This window comes from Acinonyx jubatus, chromosome B1 (assembly GCF_027475565.1).
Source record: "Acinonyx jubatus isolate Ajub_Pintada_27869175 chromosome B1, VMU_Ajub_asm_v1.0, whole genome shotgun sequence".
Classification (NCBI taxonomy): Eukaryota; Metazoa; Chordata; class Mammalia; order Carnivora; family Felidae; genus Acinonyx; species Acinonyx jubatus.
The window spans coordinates 100,096,259-100,111,261 of record NC_069382.1 but is presented as its reverse complement, the minus strand read 5'-3'; the positions used below and the strand labels follow the sequence as shown (position 1 = coordinate 100,111,261).

Sequence of the window (15,003 nt, the reverse complement as noted above, 5' to 3'; positions counted from 1 at the left end):
CTTCAGGAAAAAATATGAACAACAAATTTTTTAACTATCACTTCACGAAGATGACTTCTCTACACAGAATTGCAAACACTAGCCTCTTTTATAAATTATTAAAGCATAATATTAGAAAAAATTCCCTTTTGTAGAATCTCTTTTACAGATCTTCAATATATATCAAGCAAAATGCAAAAAAAAAAAAGAGCAAAAAAAACCAAAAAAACAAAAACAAAAAAACCCCACAAGGTTTTGATGAGATTTGAAATAGTGGCTAATAAATTTAGAATTACATTTTTTATTACTTTGTCAAAATAGTGATATTTACAACTATTTAACCTTGATGCTTTTCTATTTTCTCTAAACAGAATTTGAAATTTTCCATTTTCTCTGAGTCCTGTCTAAAAGAGTAACTCATCTTGACTCCAAGGAAATTCATCTTTTCAAATATCACATAATGAATCTCTTCAAAGAGAGTAAATATAAGGTGATATTTTTTTATTTTTCCACATTTTCCAAAATTTTTATAATAAACGTGTAGCTTTTATATCAGAAAAATTTTTAATGGAATAACAAAATTATACTTAAGGTCAGAGATCCACCAGAACAAGATGAGGATTTATGATTAGGTAATTTGGTATGTATGGAAAAGGAAACATACAAACAAAAAAAACATGCAAAACTTTCCTACCATTTTTTAACATCTTTTTTTAAAAAAACATTTTTTTTTTAGAGCAGGTTTAGGTTCACAATAAAATTAGGAGGAAGGTACAGAGGCCTCCCACATTATCAAATCTCTCAACAAAGTGGTACATGTCTTATAATTGATAGATCTTCATGGACACATTGTAATCATACAAAGTCCATAGTTCATATTAGCGTTCTGTCTTGGAATTGTACATGCTATCAGTTTGGATAAATGTATAATGACATGTATCCATCACCACGGTATCATACAGATTATTTTCACTGCCCTAAAAATCCTCTGTACTCCATTTATTTATTCCTCCTCTCCACTAACCCCTAGCAACACCGATCTTGTTACTGTCTCCACAGTTTTGCCTTTACCAGAATGTCATATAGTTGGAATCATATACTATGTAGCCTTTTCAGATTGGCTTCTTTCACTTAATGATATGCATTTAAATTTCCTCCATGTCCTTTCATGGCTTAATAGCTCATTTCTTTGTCCTAAACCAATTTCTTGCAACCCCTTAACTTGAATTATACTGCTAGTTGCATTTGTGTAAACCTCACGTAAGTATGAAAAACTGTAATAAGATCTGAAAGACAGAATAATCACTTTCTGTGATCTGACACCACGCTACAAAGAAGATTAACTCAGCATCCAGAAAATAATTTAAGGAACTGATGTCTACAATAATCTTCTTAGGTGGACAACGGGAGACAAGAACCTGATGAAAAACACGCTGACTTTCACCAGAACCATGAAATCTCCTTGTGCCCCAGATTTAATATGTAGAACCGTCCAAAACCCATAGGAGGATGTAGTAATTGAATAAAAGATTAAAATATTCTATCATTAATTTTTTATAAAAAATAATACCACTTAACTGGAAACAATGTTCAGAAAAAAGGCTCATTCATTAAAAAAAAAAAAATCCGTTAATGCAAAACACTTTGCTATCCTTGTATTTCTGGGTTGACCTGAGGTCTATGGCTCACCACTCTGAATATACATTTGTGGATTTCAGGAGAGACATTTTTGTCATATTAATAAAATTATTTTAATCATATTCCACATTAGTCTTCTTTCTACCTAAAGGCATATACAGATGTTTGGGCCAATAAACAGTACATGCAAAACCAATATCACTTCAGTGTCGTGTGGCACCATACCACTAACTATAAAAGAGGAAGGATACGGGAGGAAAAAAGTCACACCAAATTCCTCCTCTAATCAAAGAGGAGAAGTCTTGTGTTCCACTTAATGCTCACCCACACAGAGCAGCACCATAACTATAGCTCTCAGATCCAGTATATACCCATCCCCGAAGCAAATTTATCATGGCACCATGTTTAGAGGTGGAAATCATCGGTCATTTCTGAATGACATCCCAGTCCCTTGTGATTTTAAATCCACTGGGCAAAACTGATCCCAGAGCAGACTATGGAAGCCATCTGGCAGCAGCCAGGAAGTGGATGAGCATGCAGGGTCGCCAGGGTGGAGCACAGAGCTTACCTTGAACTCCTTCTCTATGTTGGCCAGCTTGGCCAACTCATTGCTGAGCTCCAAGGCGGTGAGCACTGGGTCCTCGCTAGACAAGGACAAGTACGCTGGGCTGGCCAGCCCCTTGTAGGCATTGATCCTTGAGCGTGAGTGGCTGAAAGAGTCGTGCCTCTGCTTCTCCATGCAATCTCCACATTTGCAAAAATAGTCGTGTGGCCGCTCGATCCTGGCACCCTTCATCAGTAGCATATGCACCACCTCGTACTTCTGGCAGTGCGCCGCCAGGATGATGGGCGTGATGTCGGGAGAGAAGCGTGTGCCGTCCTCGTCGTAAGCATAGAAGTCGTCGTCCTGCAGCTCCTGCTCACAGGGGCTCAGGGTCAGGCGCTTGCTGGCTGCGAAGCCGGGGTGGTTGAGGATAGCTTCCACGATGCGCACGTAGCCCTTGCTGATGGCAAGCAGCAGGGCGTCGCCGATTCGTGCCAGGTTTTCCTTCTTGAGCAGCAGCTCTGTCACCTCCAGGTGCTCGTTGCCCACGGCCAGCTGCAGCGCGTTCTGGCCCATGTAGTCCACGCAGTTGACGTTCAACGTCTTGGACTCCTCTAGCATCTTGCGCACCACGGGGATGTTGCCGTACTCAGCAGCGTCGAGGAAGCGCTCTTCCTCAGCTGTGAGGCTGGTACCCCGGTCATTGAACATGAAAGCGGGGCCCCGGACGGCCTGGCGCCGGCCCTTCTCCCGCATCACTGTCTTGCGCCTCAGAGATGGGCTTCCCTCCATGGACCTAATCAGCAGCAATGAAAAACAACTGTAGACTATTAGGGCATAGTGCTTCCTCCTCATACCTCGCCCTTCTCAAGTACACAGCACCTACAGCAGACCTGTGACCTGCGGGCAGCTCGGTCAGTTGCTAAGCAACGTGCCTGAAATTTACACCTGTACCTAATATGGGCTGCTTGAACCCAGAGAGGAGTTGGCAGCCTATCACAACGAGGGTTCCTGTTCAGTAGAACATGGCATTCAGAAGAAACAATAATATAAACAATTTCCAGACATCTGTGCCTCCCTTGAGACCCTGGTACAGGTGGAACTCATTGGACCTTGTATAAATAACTGTACTGTCCTAAAAGTCTTGAAAATGAAGGCCTAGCAGGTTCTTGGCACCAAAGCACTAGACTTTAAGGCTAAAGAAAGTAAATTTTTCAAGAATTAGGCCAGAAGAATCCTCTCAAGTCATTGCATATTTTTAACTAAATAAAATAATTGACAGGGGAATAAAGGCCTACTATTTAGGCCAAGGATCTTTCAGGATCTTTGTTATCTTTTTCTCTTAAGGGTATCCTGTCCCCACCCCCCCCCCAAAAAAAAAAACGAGATTCATTTTTTTCAATGACACAGGCAAGATTTAGCAATTATAAAATTAAAGCATCAATCTAAAACTTACTTTGTTGAAAACGTCTGTGACTTTGTAATAAGAGCCGTTAATTACCAATACTATATAATTGCCTGTTTGAACTAAAAGGAGATGGTATGATTTATGGTTTAAAAATCACTACTATTATTTTATGAATAAAGCAACTGGGCACTAATAGTATATACAGAACAATGTGTACAAAATCCAAATACCAACCACATTTGTTGAGACTTAGTTGCACTATGAAAATGATCTCATTAATTGATGTGTACAGTGACTGAGTTCACATTGTGATTTCTGTGATGCTGGGTAAATTCATTTCTTCAGACTTCCTTACCCCAGGTGTAAAATGGAAATTTACAAAGTGCTTCAGAGTTTTCTCATGAGCACATAAACAAAAATCTTTTTTAGAAGTTCCAAGTCTCTGAAAAATGATGCTAAACAATATAATTTTTAACATTGTGATTACTTTTAATGTTTCAGTGGCTATTATTCTAAGTACAAATTTACATCTTTACCCAGCTCTAACATTCTTGCTGACTGAAATTCTTATGATCGACTTCCTTTAAAATATCTGTAATTTTTGTTTTCTGTATGAGTTGCACCAAAAGTACCAGTTAAAACTCTTTCCACATTATCCACTTTTAAGGCAAATAAGAATGACAAGTTAAAAGTGAATGGCTGGGGAAAAAAGGATTTCTTTCTATAATATATATTCCAGAAATACTTTCCACCATTGATAAAACAGTATTCACAGAGTCAGGGGTTGAAAACTAACTAGCGAGGACTCTATTCTCCCTGGGAGTCTGGGGGTGGACTTTAGGGAACAGGAGAACTCAGAGGCATCTACCAGCCCCTATTCAATTCTCACTTCTGCCGGCCTCAAACCAAGAGAGAAACACAGAAGGCACCAGCAGATGTTTCCCATATGGAGACCAAAGGAATGTGGCCAGGCAAACCTGGGACTACACAGGTGACATATCCAAAGAGGTCCGGAGAGGCTTGTTAACTCCAAGGGCAAGAGGGCTATGACTGGCACCCCGTTCTAACTGCTCAACTAGTGTCAGGTGATCAACTTTTAAAAATTAAATAAATATAGCATTTTTATATACACACCTTTATAAATTTACACATTTATGTACACATACGTATATACATACATATATATGTATTTGTAGCAATTTCTAGAAAGCAATACAAGAGGCTTTTAACCATAGTTATACTGGGCTCTGAGCAGTGGAACTGAGGAGCCATAGGGGAAGGGAGATTTTTGCTTTTCACTTATACCCTTCTGCACTTTTTGAATAGTTTTAACCACAGTTTGACTATTTTTACTAAAAAATAAAATTCATTTTTTGATGTTTATTTTAACCCCTTAGTTGACAAAAATTTTTAAGTAAATGTACATATTGGCAACCATTGCATTATAATCTTTCTGAAGCTAAATAAATGCCATATTAGTGGGATATGGATGTATGTTGTGTAGGGTAGCATGCAGAGTGAGGTTGTGAGTGTGTGGTGCGTATGTAGGAGACAAGGAAGTGCAAAGCTGGGTGTGGGGGTGTTGTGTGTATATATGTGTGTGTCTGTGTGTGTTGGTATGATGATGATTTTTAGGTGGACAAGAACTGGGAAATAGCATTCACTGAACTGCATGGAAGAAAACTTTGTTTCAAGATCAAACTATGACAAGGGTTTTAAACAAATCTTGTAAAAACTGTCATTGTAGTAGTTGAGTATGTTTTATTACTATTAATGGTACTGACTTCATTGGGTTAATATTTATACTATGAAGCTACAAACTGGAACTCTTCAAATGTCTAGAATCTCCATACAGTATAAAAGATGAATTCTGTGCTTACCAATGACAATATATTGACATTTTCTATAATACAGAATATATATGCAGAGTATATATGTCTGAAGAATTCCAATCTCTACTCAGGTTATCGTTGGGGAAATAAACTCATTATTAAAGTGCTACCTCTTAATGGAAAGGTCTCTTTATTTAGTGATTGCTATCTAAAAAGAAAATCACTTATAAAAACCCCACCTTTTCTCCCCAAAGAGTTGATGTGAAAATACCAGAATATGATACTTCAATGAATTTTTCTTTGCATTGCTTAGTACTCGAAAGTTTTTTTCTTAGAATTTCTCCCTCTTTAAGAACCAGTATCTCCATATTGTATATTTGAGCTGAAACGTGGGATTTTAGTACTATACAACACAAGTCACATGCGTCATTTTGATGTTGTCTTTAAAACATTCTAACACTGAGTTAAGTGTGAAGTCATATTTCTGAATTAGAACAAATTATACGGCTATTTCAAAATAAAAGAGCTGATCTAATGCTACTTCATGGTAAATCCACATAGCAAGTATCTTTCTTTCTTTCTTTTTTTAACTTTTCTTACAGTATTAAGACAAGCTTCATTAATCTGGAATGATAGAATGGTATGAGCCACATTGAATGCAACTCATCCACAATTCATAAACATGGCTCCAATCTCAGCTAGTTTTGACAGGGCATCTCCTCTAGCATGAGAAATAAGGAAGAAATGTGGGTGAATGGAAGAGAATGCTTCACTTTAGAAATACTAACACTGAAATCATTTTTCCAGACATTTCTTACCTTCGGATCCCCACCCAATGGCCTGACTCATTCAGCACTGCAAGGGTACATTGTACAGGGCCTTCTTTCTTGTAAAAACATTGGAGTACCACTGACCTAAACCAGATGCTTTACAAGTCCCTATGCAAACTCAGGCTGATAGGGATGTCTGGTAATATCTGACTGCTATGGACTGAATTGTGTCCTCACACAAATCCATATGTTTAAGCTCGAACCCCAGTGTGATGTCATTTGGGGATGAGGCCTTTGGGAGGTTTGGAAGGTAATTATGATTAGATGAGATTATGAGGGCAGAGTCCTCATGATGGGATCAGTGCCCTTGTAGGAAGAAATAACAGAGAGGGTTGCCTGGATGACTCAGTTGGTTAAGGCTTTGACTTTGGTTCAGGTCATGATCTCACAGTTTCTGGGTTTGGACCCCATGTCAGGCTCTGTGCTGACAGCTCGGAGCCTGGAGCCTGCTTCGGATTCTGTGTACCTCTCTCTCTCTTTGCCTCTCTCTCTCTCATAAACATTAAAGAAGAAGCAGAAGCAGAAGCAGAAGCAGAAGCAGAAGCAGAAGCAGAAGCAGAAGAAGAAGAAACAGAGAGCTCTCACATTCTTTCCTTCCCTCACTCTCTCCCTACCTCAAGCCAGAAGAGAGAACTCTCACTAGAACCTGACCATACTGGCACCATGATCTTGGACTGCCAACTTCCAGAACCATAAGAAAAAAAAACACTTCTGTTGTTTAAGCCACCCAGTCTATAGTACTTTGTTGATAGCCCATGCTGAGTAAGACGGTGACAATACATCTTAAAGAAAAAAATTTTTTTTTCATCCTTTATGAAAGAAATTTTGGGTTCTTGTTACTTCTCCAAACACTTAAGCAAATAAAAAGTTCTTTCTAAAAAATATTTTGGTGTATCCAAAGGCAACCCTTTACTCCATTCCATTCAGAGGCAAAAATACAAGTAATACTCCTCAGGTTTCATAACTTTGACATCAACTCATCTGACTTCAAACAGTGTTTCTCTAAGTGAGGGCCACCCACCCCAGGATCACTTGGAGCTCCTATTAAAATGCAGATTGCTAGGCCTCATTTTAGATGAACTAAATCAGAATCTTTCAGGGGCGTGGCTCTGGAATATATATTTTAAATGAGCATTCTTTGCAATTCCTATGCACAGTAAAGGTTGGGAACCTAAAAACATAAAAACAATGACATTATCCTGGATCAACGACCCCAGACTATGAGGCCTTTTAAACATCTGTCACACTGGCCCTGCCAAAAGCAAAGCTGAAACAACACATGTGAGCAGTGGAGCCTGAGGGACAAATGGCCTTACATGCATTTAGGTTCCCTATGTTTTACTAACATGTCACATTTCATGTCCAGGAAGCAAGTCACATGAATCACAGCAAATAAGAAGCCTGTAAAATGCCTCACCAGTGACCATTTAATGTCATGCCCTTGCCTGTTTCAAGGATTTATATTTTTAAAAGGTTACTAGGCCTTCTTCAAAACTACATTTAACAGGTTAAAGAGGTTGTCCATTATTGTATCCATTTACTATAGTCATCCTAGAATTGTGTATTAATAGGCCTCTCTCTCCAGATGAGTTTGCTTCCTCTACTCTAGTAATATATAAACTGTATATAACCCTTGCCTTTTTTTCTTTTTTCTTTTTCTTTCTTCTTTCTTTCTTTCTTTCTTTCTTTCTTTCTTTCTTTCTTTCTTTCTTTTGCCCAGGAAATCTAGTAATTTAGTTTAGATCTAAAAGTTCTCAGTGACCATCACTATTCTACCCCAGATTTTTGGTACAGTCTTTCCCTTCCTCCTAAATGATTTTTCATATAGATATAAAATGAATTATCCTATGTACCATGTGTTTTAAAGCTATTATATAGTTATATTAATTCTTTTTTAAAAAATAAAGTATTAATAAATACTCCTTCATATTGTGCACATATTCTTGGATGGTCAGGTCATGCTTTATTTCTCATTATCTAGTGACCCACAGGGAGTAAGTATTCAATAAATATCTGTTCCACTGAGTTTCCAAATCTCCTTCCAGGCTCTGTCCTCTCCTTTGACCTCATATCCCATATGTACAATTATGTATCCCCTGGTCACTCTAAAATGTCCCACCTCACCCTCTCCCTTAACCAGCACCCCCTCCTAACATTTGCATCTCAGGCTGGTTATTCAGGTTTAGCAATTTTAAGGTCATCTATGACTCACCATCTTGATGTTCTCAGAGTTCTGAAGCTTTTCCTTTGATATTTATTGAGTACTTACCCACTGTGGGTCACTAGATAATGTACTGGACCCTCCCTTCCAATTCTCATTGTCAGCACCATCTTCCAGATCTTTAACCAATCATATTTGGATTATTACAACAGCTTTCCAACAGAGATGGCATGAGGGAAGGCTACTACTAAACTTTACTGGGTACTTGGTGTGTATATATATATATATATATATATATATATATATATATATCATACATATATATATATGTTTTTGTACGCTATCATATTTAATTCTCATAACAATGTTATGAAGCAGGTATTATTTCCCTTTCATAGATAAGAAAACTGAGATTTAGAAAAATTGCCCATGGTAATACACATAGAAAAATGCAGATCTGGGCTTCAACTTGAGGTCTGTCTGACTCCAGATTCCTTCCAGTACCACATGCTGTTCTTGATTTTCTTCCTTGTACACCACAGCCATCCCAGCATCTTGCTCTTTTTAAACTCTGCTTTTACTCTCACACTTCTCTTAGACAAGAACAGCAAACAAAATAGAATTCTCCAGTTGACTTTCAAGGATGCTGACTAGTCAACCTTGTTTTCCTTGCTCCTCAGATTCATTCTTCACTGTCCTATAAACATATTATCGTGCTTATTTCTATACTATCAAGGGTATTTCTATACCATCAAGGGTATTTTTGGAAATATTAGCAAGGTGCTTTTCTCTTTTGTCTTTCCAAAAACAGTGTCCTCGCCCTGGTTGACCTTACTGTGGGGATAGCAGGGGAGGTGGAGGGGTGTGAGTGGTTAGAGTTAGGTGCCTATGTTTCGGGAAGAAGTAGAGAGCACAAATTTTAGAGGAGTGCAAAGAGAAATATCAAGGTAATTTTCAGCTTTTTGCAGGAAAAAGAGGAGTTTTCATGCAGAATTTAGGAAAAAGAGAAATTGTCTTGAAAAGGATTTTCTCTGTTCCTTTATTTCTCTAATTAGTTCTGAAGGAACCTGATCAGAGAATGCTCTCATCAGGCAGACAAGATAGCTCTCCCACTTTTGACATCAAAGCTATGATACTTCCTGTCCTGACAGAAGAAAGAAATAATAGAGGGGAAGGAAAAGTTAAGATGTGGATCCAAGAAAGTGAAGAACCACTGAAGGCAGGAGATCTGGGACAGCCCAGCCTGATTAAGTAGGGAATGGTGTGGGCTTTCTCAAGCTACCCTCAGTTCCCCTGTGGTGCAACCCGGCACTGAGAACCAGAGAGCCTGCTCCCAGACTAGGACACCACTAGTGCTGTAAGCTCTATTAGAGCTCTGTAGCTCATGGGAGCTGAACTGAAACCATATACACCAAGGAGCATATCTGGGTTATAACAAAGGCAAGTTACCAAGATCAAGTTATTTTCACTGACAAGCAGCACCCGAGCAGACAATGAACATTGCCCAGAGACCAGAAGCATCAGACAACTCTTTCTTTCCTCAAGGGAACACATAAGCTCCCTTCCCCAGTGCCCAGGCGCTACAGAGGAAGCAGGAGGGTGGCTGTTTGAGATTCTGAGTTATTTTATCCAAGTGAGAGGCTATTTATTAAAAAGAAAAATCACTTTATCATATCAAACTAGGATCAATGACATTGGCTTCACAGCATCTCTACAGAATGCCCTCAACTAGGAGTGTATACATAAACCATAAAGAGACTATGCCCCCTTGTAGGGATTGGGGGGAAGAATTAGTAAGAAAATGTCCCTTAGATATAAACTCAGGGCACAAGGAGACATTGTTAGTTGACTTAATCCCTGTGATAATGTAGAGCAAGTCTTCCCTCTTGTTAACTCACATAACTGCTTAATTGATTAATTAACTTAATTAATTTATTGATTGCTTAATTCACTTGTGGAATGACAATAAGTATCTGTTTAGCAAGCAAAACAAAAACAAAAACAAAATTTAAAAAACTAATTTAAACCACACATTGGACAATTGGTTCATTTTTTTTCCTCTCCTGGTCAGCAGGTAGGAGACTCAAGGGAAAGACCTGTTACAGGTAGATTATAGGAGCTGCTCATCCAAGTTGTTCTGGTTTCTTGACCCTGCTACACCTACACTTCTAAAACAAACAAAAGGCTGTTCTTTTTGTTTCTATCCTTAGGCCTACTCACATTTCTGCCCAATTGATCCAAAGTCTATAGACAAAGAGATTCAGACAGAATGGTAAGTAACTTCCTCAAGGTCACTAAAGGATAAAGAAGAGAGCTCAGAGGTCCTCTCCCAGGCTTTTTGTTCTCTACCATGCTGTCTCCAGGGAATAAGAAAAAGATGAATAAAGGTTGCAAATCAAAATAACGTTATTAAAATGTATGCTTAGCTTATGTTTGGGAACATTTGGGTTCTATAAAGAACAGCTTCAAAAATTGCTCTTCGGATTGAATCAAAATCTCTTTAGCACTCATCAACAAATGAACATTATTAAAGAAGTCAAATCCTTTACTGAAATAAAGAAACAGTCAACTACTCAATCCATCTAGCAAGGAAGCAAGCAGAGTAATAACACCATCAATGTGAGCCAAAGCAATGAGAATAACACCCAAGTTGTTTTGACTAAGCAGTTCACCACACTGAAGAAAGTGAATGTGCCAACCAGCCAGGATCCAGTCTGTAATTCTGTGAAGGCCAAGAAGAGCAGAAGGAGCCACAGAAGATAAGTAGTGAGAAAAGCTCAGAGAGGGAGGGAAAGTGTTAGAGAGCAACCACCATGTCACGGTGTCGGGGGTGGTGATAATTGGAAGTGATGATGAGGGCGGGAAGCAGCAGGCACTGACAAAGGACAAGAAAGCCAGAGAGGAAAAGTCAAAAGTAGACAAACCCCATAGTCCCCCTGGCAAGCAGGCAGCTGTCAGTCAATGTCCTGCCTCCGGAGACACTCAACATCTACATAGCACGGTTTACGAGTGAGTGTGCTAGCAAGGAGGAAAGGGCGTCTCACAAACAGCCTCAAGAGTGTCACCAAAAACACGTTTTGAAAATCTCTTAATATACGTATTTGTAGAGGGCAAGAAGTGGAGTGGGAGATACTCTGAACTTCAGTAGCCCCCAGGGGCACCAGTACTCAAGGCTAGAGGAAGGCAGCCCCATCTGTTCAACTGTTTGGTAGACAGGGTCCAGGGCTACGGGCAGTCCCAGGCCCCACACCGCCTACTGCTGAGCCCACATCTACTGACATCACAAACAGCTCAATAACATATTATCACAGTAGCAACCAAACCAACAAGATGAGGAGCTCCATTTAAGAAACAGGAAAGCACAGCTTTCACTTCTAAGGATTCTCATTGCAGGCAAAAATTAATAGGTAGCAATTGCAGCACTTACAAGTCTGGAGAGATATCTGGGTCTCCACAGTAATTAATTTCCTGACAGTTTCTGTTGGCCTGTGCTATATTCAGAATACTCTAGGTATGAGTTTAATAAATCTATTAGACAATGCTAATTTGGGTATGTGCCCTAATCGCTAAGTCAGAGACAAGAAGCTGTTGTATATTTAAGGAGGGAAGCTCCAATCTCCTCTCTTTGTCACCTTCCCAGTCATCCTTCTCATGAAAGCTCTTTGCCAGACCCCTCAACAGCTAAAACCAGAAAAACAAAAAGGCCATTTAACAGTGTGTTCCTTCCTCTAGAAGTTCAGTGCAGGCAGAGGTGAAGACCCCTAATCATTGCCTGCATGATTTGATAATACTTCTAAACGCATGTGCCTTCTGGAACTTAGATGCTTCTGCTTCCAGGAACTGTATTTTGTGTATAACTCTGTTAGCTGTTAAACTGACTATTACTTTGTTTTGTGATTGTCTGCTTTCATGCCTGGCTCTTCAGTAACATCTGTAAGAGCAGAGACTGCCTTTCTTTATCTATAAAGAGATAAATGCCTGGCTTTTAGTACATGGCTGGTGAGTATCCATCTATCGGAGCCATGACTGCACAGATGCATGAGTGCTTAAACCCCCTGACTGAATACCCAGGGGACAAACAATCTTCTCCTCCAGGCTAAAGAAAACCTTTGGCCACACACGATAATGTGCAGAAATAGTGGTGGAGGAGAATTAGAATAATTTTCTTATTAAAAAAAGTAATGAATAATACAAAATAATAATCAGAAGTTAAAGTAAACAATTATTCTTTCAAAGCAGATTTCTGCTTTATCACATTTAATTCTTAGTGATACCACAAAAAGTATCTGATGAACTCCACACCTCTTGATTTTGATATTAAAATTATGTTTGTAAGGATAATATGGGGGCACACCAAGGATAAAACTTAGAATTGATAACCTCTAATAATGAAGCTTATTTATAAAAATAAACTCTTTCACAATACTCTCTAAAACTAATGTTTATTATTTCAGGAACATTAAATGACAATGAAATTAGAATTCAAATGAATTCAATGTATAATTGAACAGGAATTGAGATAAAACAAACTCAATAATAAAATCAAAAACTTCTACTGACCCAAGAGAAGTTCATATTTGGCTATTTAAATATATTAGATGCTATTAGATGTATTATATTATATTATATTTATTATTATTCTATACATAGCTTTATATATATATATATATAACATAAACATAAATAATATATGTTATATATATAGACCTTTAATATTACTAGAAGCAAGGGATCTGGTTTTCTATCACTATCATCTATATCCTAAGTCAAAAATCTGAGGTTTTTGGATGCTTGCTCCTGCCTCATCACCCTCAACCTACTTTTCAGCAGAGAACCCATATGCATCAGTACTATTTGACAAAACATAATCAGAAATGCAAAACTGGTATAGAATATTAGCACTGCCATGCCCTTTCCTTAATGGGTCATATACTTGTGGACACTTAAACCTCATTTTTTAAAAAGGTCTAAGACCAAATCCGTACTGTCACCTATTATTTGAATAGTGCAAAGAGGGAAAGTTTTATTTTTTAATAGGGGATTTTTTTTATGACTAGGTAACTGTAGACAAACATCCTTAACCTAGATGCTAAATTAAAGACAAAACACTATCATAATCCTAAATATTCTCATAAAGTCACTGCTGAGCCCCATATGCACAAGTGTGAGGTTGTCCACCCATGGTTCACAACTCCAGATCTTCTATCTGGGGCCAGACTCCTACATGCTCACCCTGCACAGACCACTAATCTGTTTCCCCTGCCAGACTTCTACTGCGCAGTGTTGATAAGGAAGACTGTTGGTCAAGAAAACAGCCTTCCGCCTCAGAAGACTGCTAAGCAGTCATTCACCATTACCCGAGCATGCCACCCCCCCCCCCAGGAGGCAATCTCAATCCTGAGGCAAGAAATTAAAAGTATTCCTTCCTACCAAGAGCCTAGTAGCCCAATAAAAACAGGTTTCTTCCTCCCGTTATATTTCTTGTGGTGTTTTATTTCCTACCGTCAAATGTGGTAAGGATTTATGGGATTGTAGGCAAAAGCAAAGCTCAAAGGTTAAGAATACTGAGAGAGAGAGGAGGGGTGGGGAGAGAGAGAACAGACAGACATTTGTTATCCTAGGGCAGTAATAAAAAAATCCCTAAAATTCTAACTCCACCATAAAATGATGCTCCAGTCCTAGTCTAGGATCCTCTCACCACTTTGATAATAAAAAAGAGAAAACCATAAATGATATATGGCAGGAGGTCAATTACATCTTGAGATATTCTTTCCTCCTTTTCGTTTCCATTCTTAGTCCTCCTACTTAGCTTACAAACTTTCTCAAGTTGATCGGCCATCAGCAGTCAAATTGAAATGATTAACTAATTGGATCTCATAAATGAATTAATACTAATTAGTAGTGTCCTGTGTCATTCCTCCCAGGAGTAAATGCATTTTTAAATTTCTCTGAGGAAGAGAAAAAAGCTGAACCCAAAGGAGGCCAAGGTGTGAACAGCACAGTGCTAAGAGCCTAGAGATTTCAAATGACCTGGGGCTGCTATGAATTAGAGGTCACACTTCAGCTTCAGTTTCTCAATTTGTAAAAGAAAAGACTGGGTTAGATAAAATCCTTTGCAACTCAAAAGTTCTATTTTTTTTTCCAAAATATTCTATATTAGTTAAATTCAGGAAGTGTGGTACTAAGATGACTTTAGGTGGGGGAGTTCAGATGACCTTCACATCACACTGTATAGGTTACCAACTATGCCATCTGCCCAATAAAATCAGACATGATTAAGAATATTCTTCCTTCTGCAATCTTGGCCTGTTAATAGCACAGTTTTCATTGGGGCTTAAAAAACACATGAGACACAATTATAGGGATATTTGGTTTCAAGATGATGGAACAAAGGCCTCTCTTCCCCTTTCTCCTCTCCAAAATTACCCCCTTAAATATCAAGGAAAACAAAGAAAAGTAACACAAATTTCATCTTCCATGGAACTGGAAGACACTTGTAGCATCTCCAACTACACAATGCATGAAGTTGGAAAGAAGATGAGTTGGAAGAAAAGGAAATGATTTAGTGGGGATAAGGAAGGTCCAACCAGAGTGCCTATAGCAAGAAGCAA

At 38.6% G+C, this 15,003-nt stretch overlaps 1 protein-coding gene across 2 annotated transcripts in view; it reads right to left on the bottom strand.

Moving 5' to 3' along the window:
• Positions 1-15,003, bottom strand: part of TRPC3 (transient receptor potential cation channel subfamily C member 3) — a 72,155-nt gene that overhangs the window by 51,416 nt on the left and 5,736 nt on the right. For both annotated transcript variants that reach the window (XM_027063825.2, XM_027063834.2), the window contains exon 2: positions 2,186-2,957. In XM_027063825.2, coding sequence (XP_026919626.1) covers positions 2,186-2,957 — 772 coding nt within the window. The remainder of the gene's footprint in view (positions 1-2,185; positions 2,958-15,003) is intronic.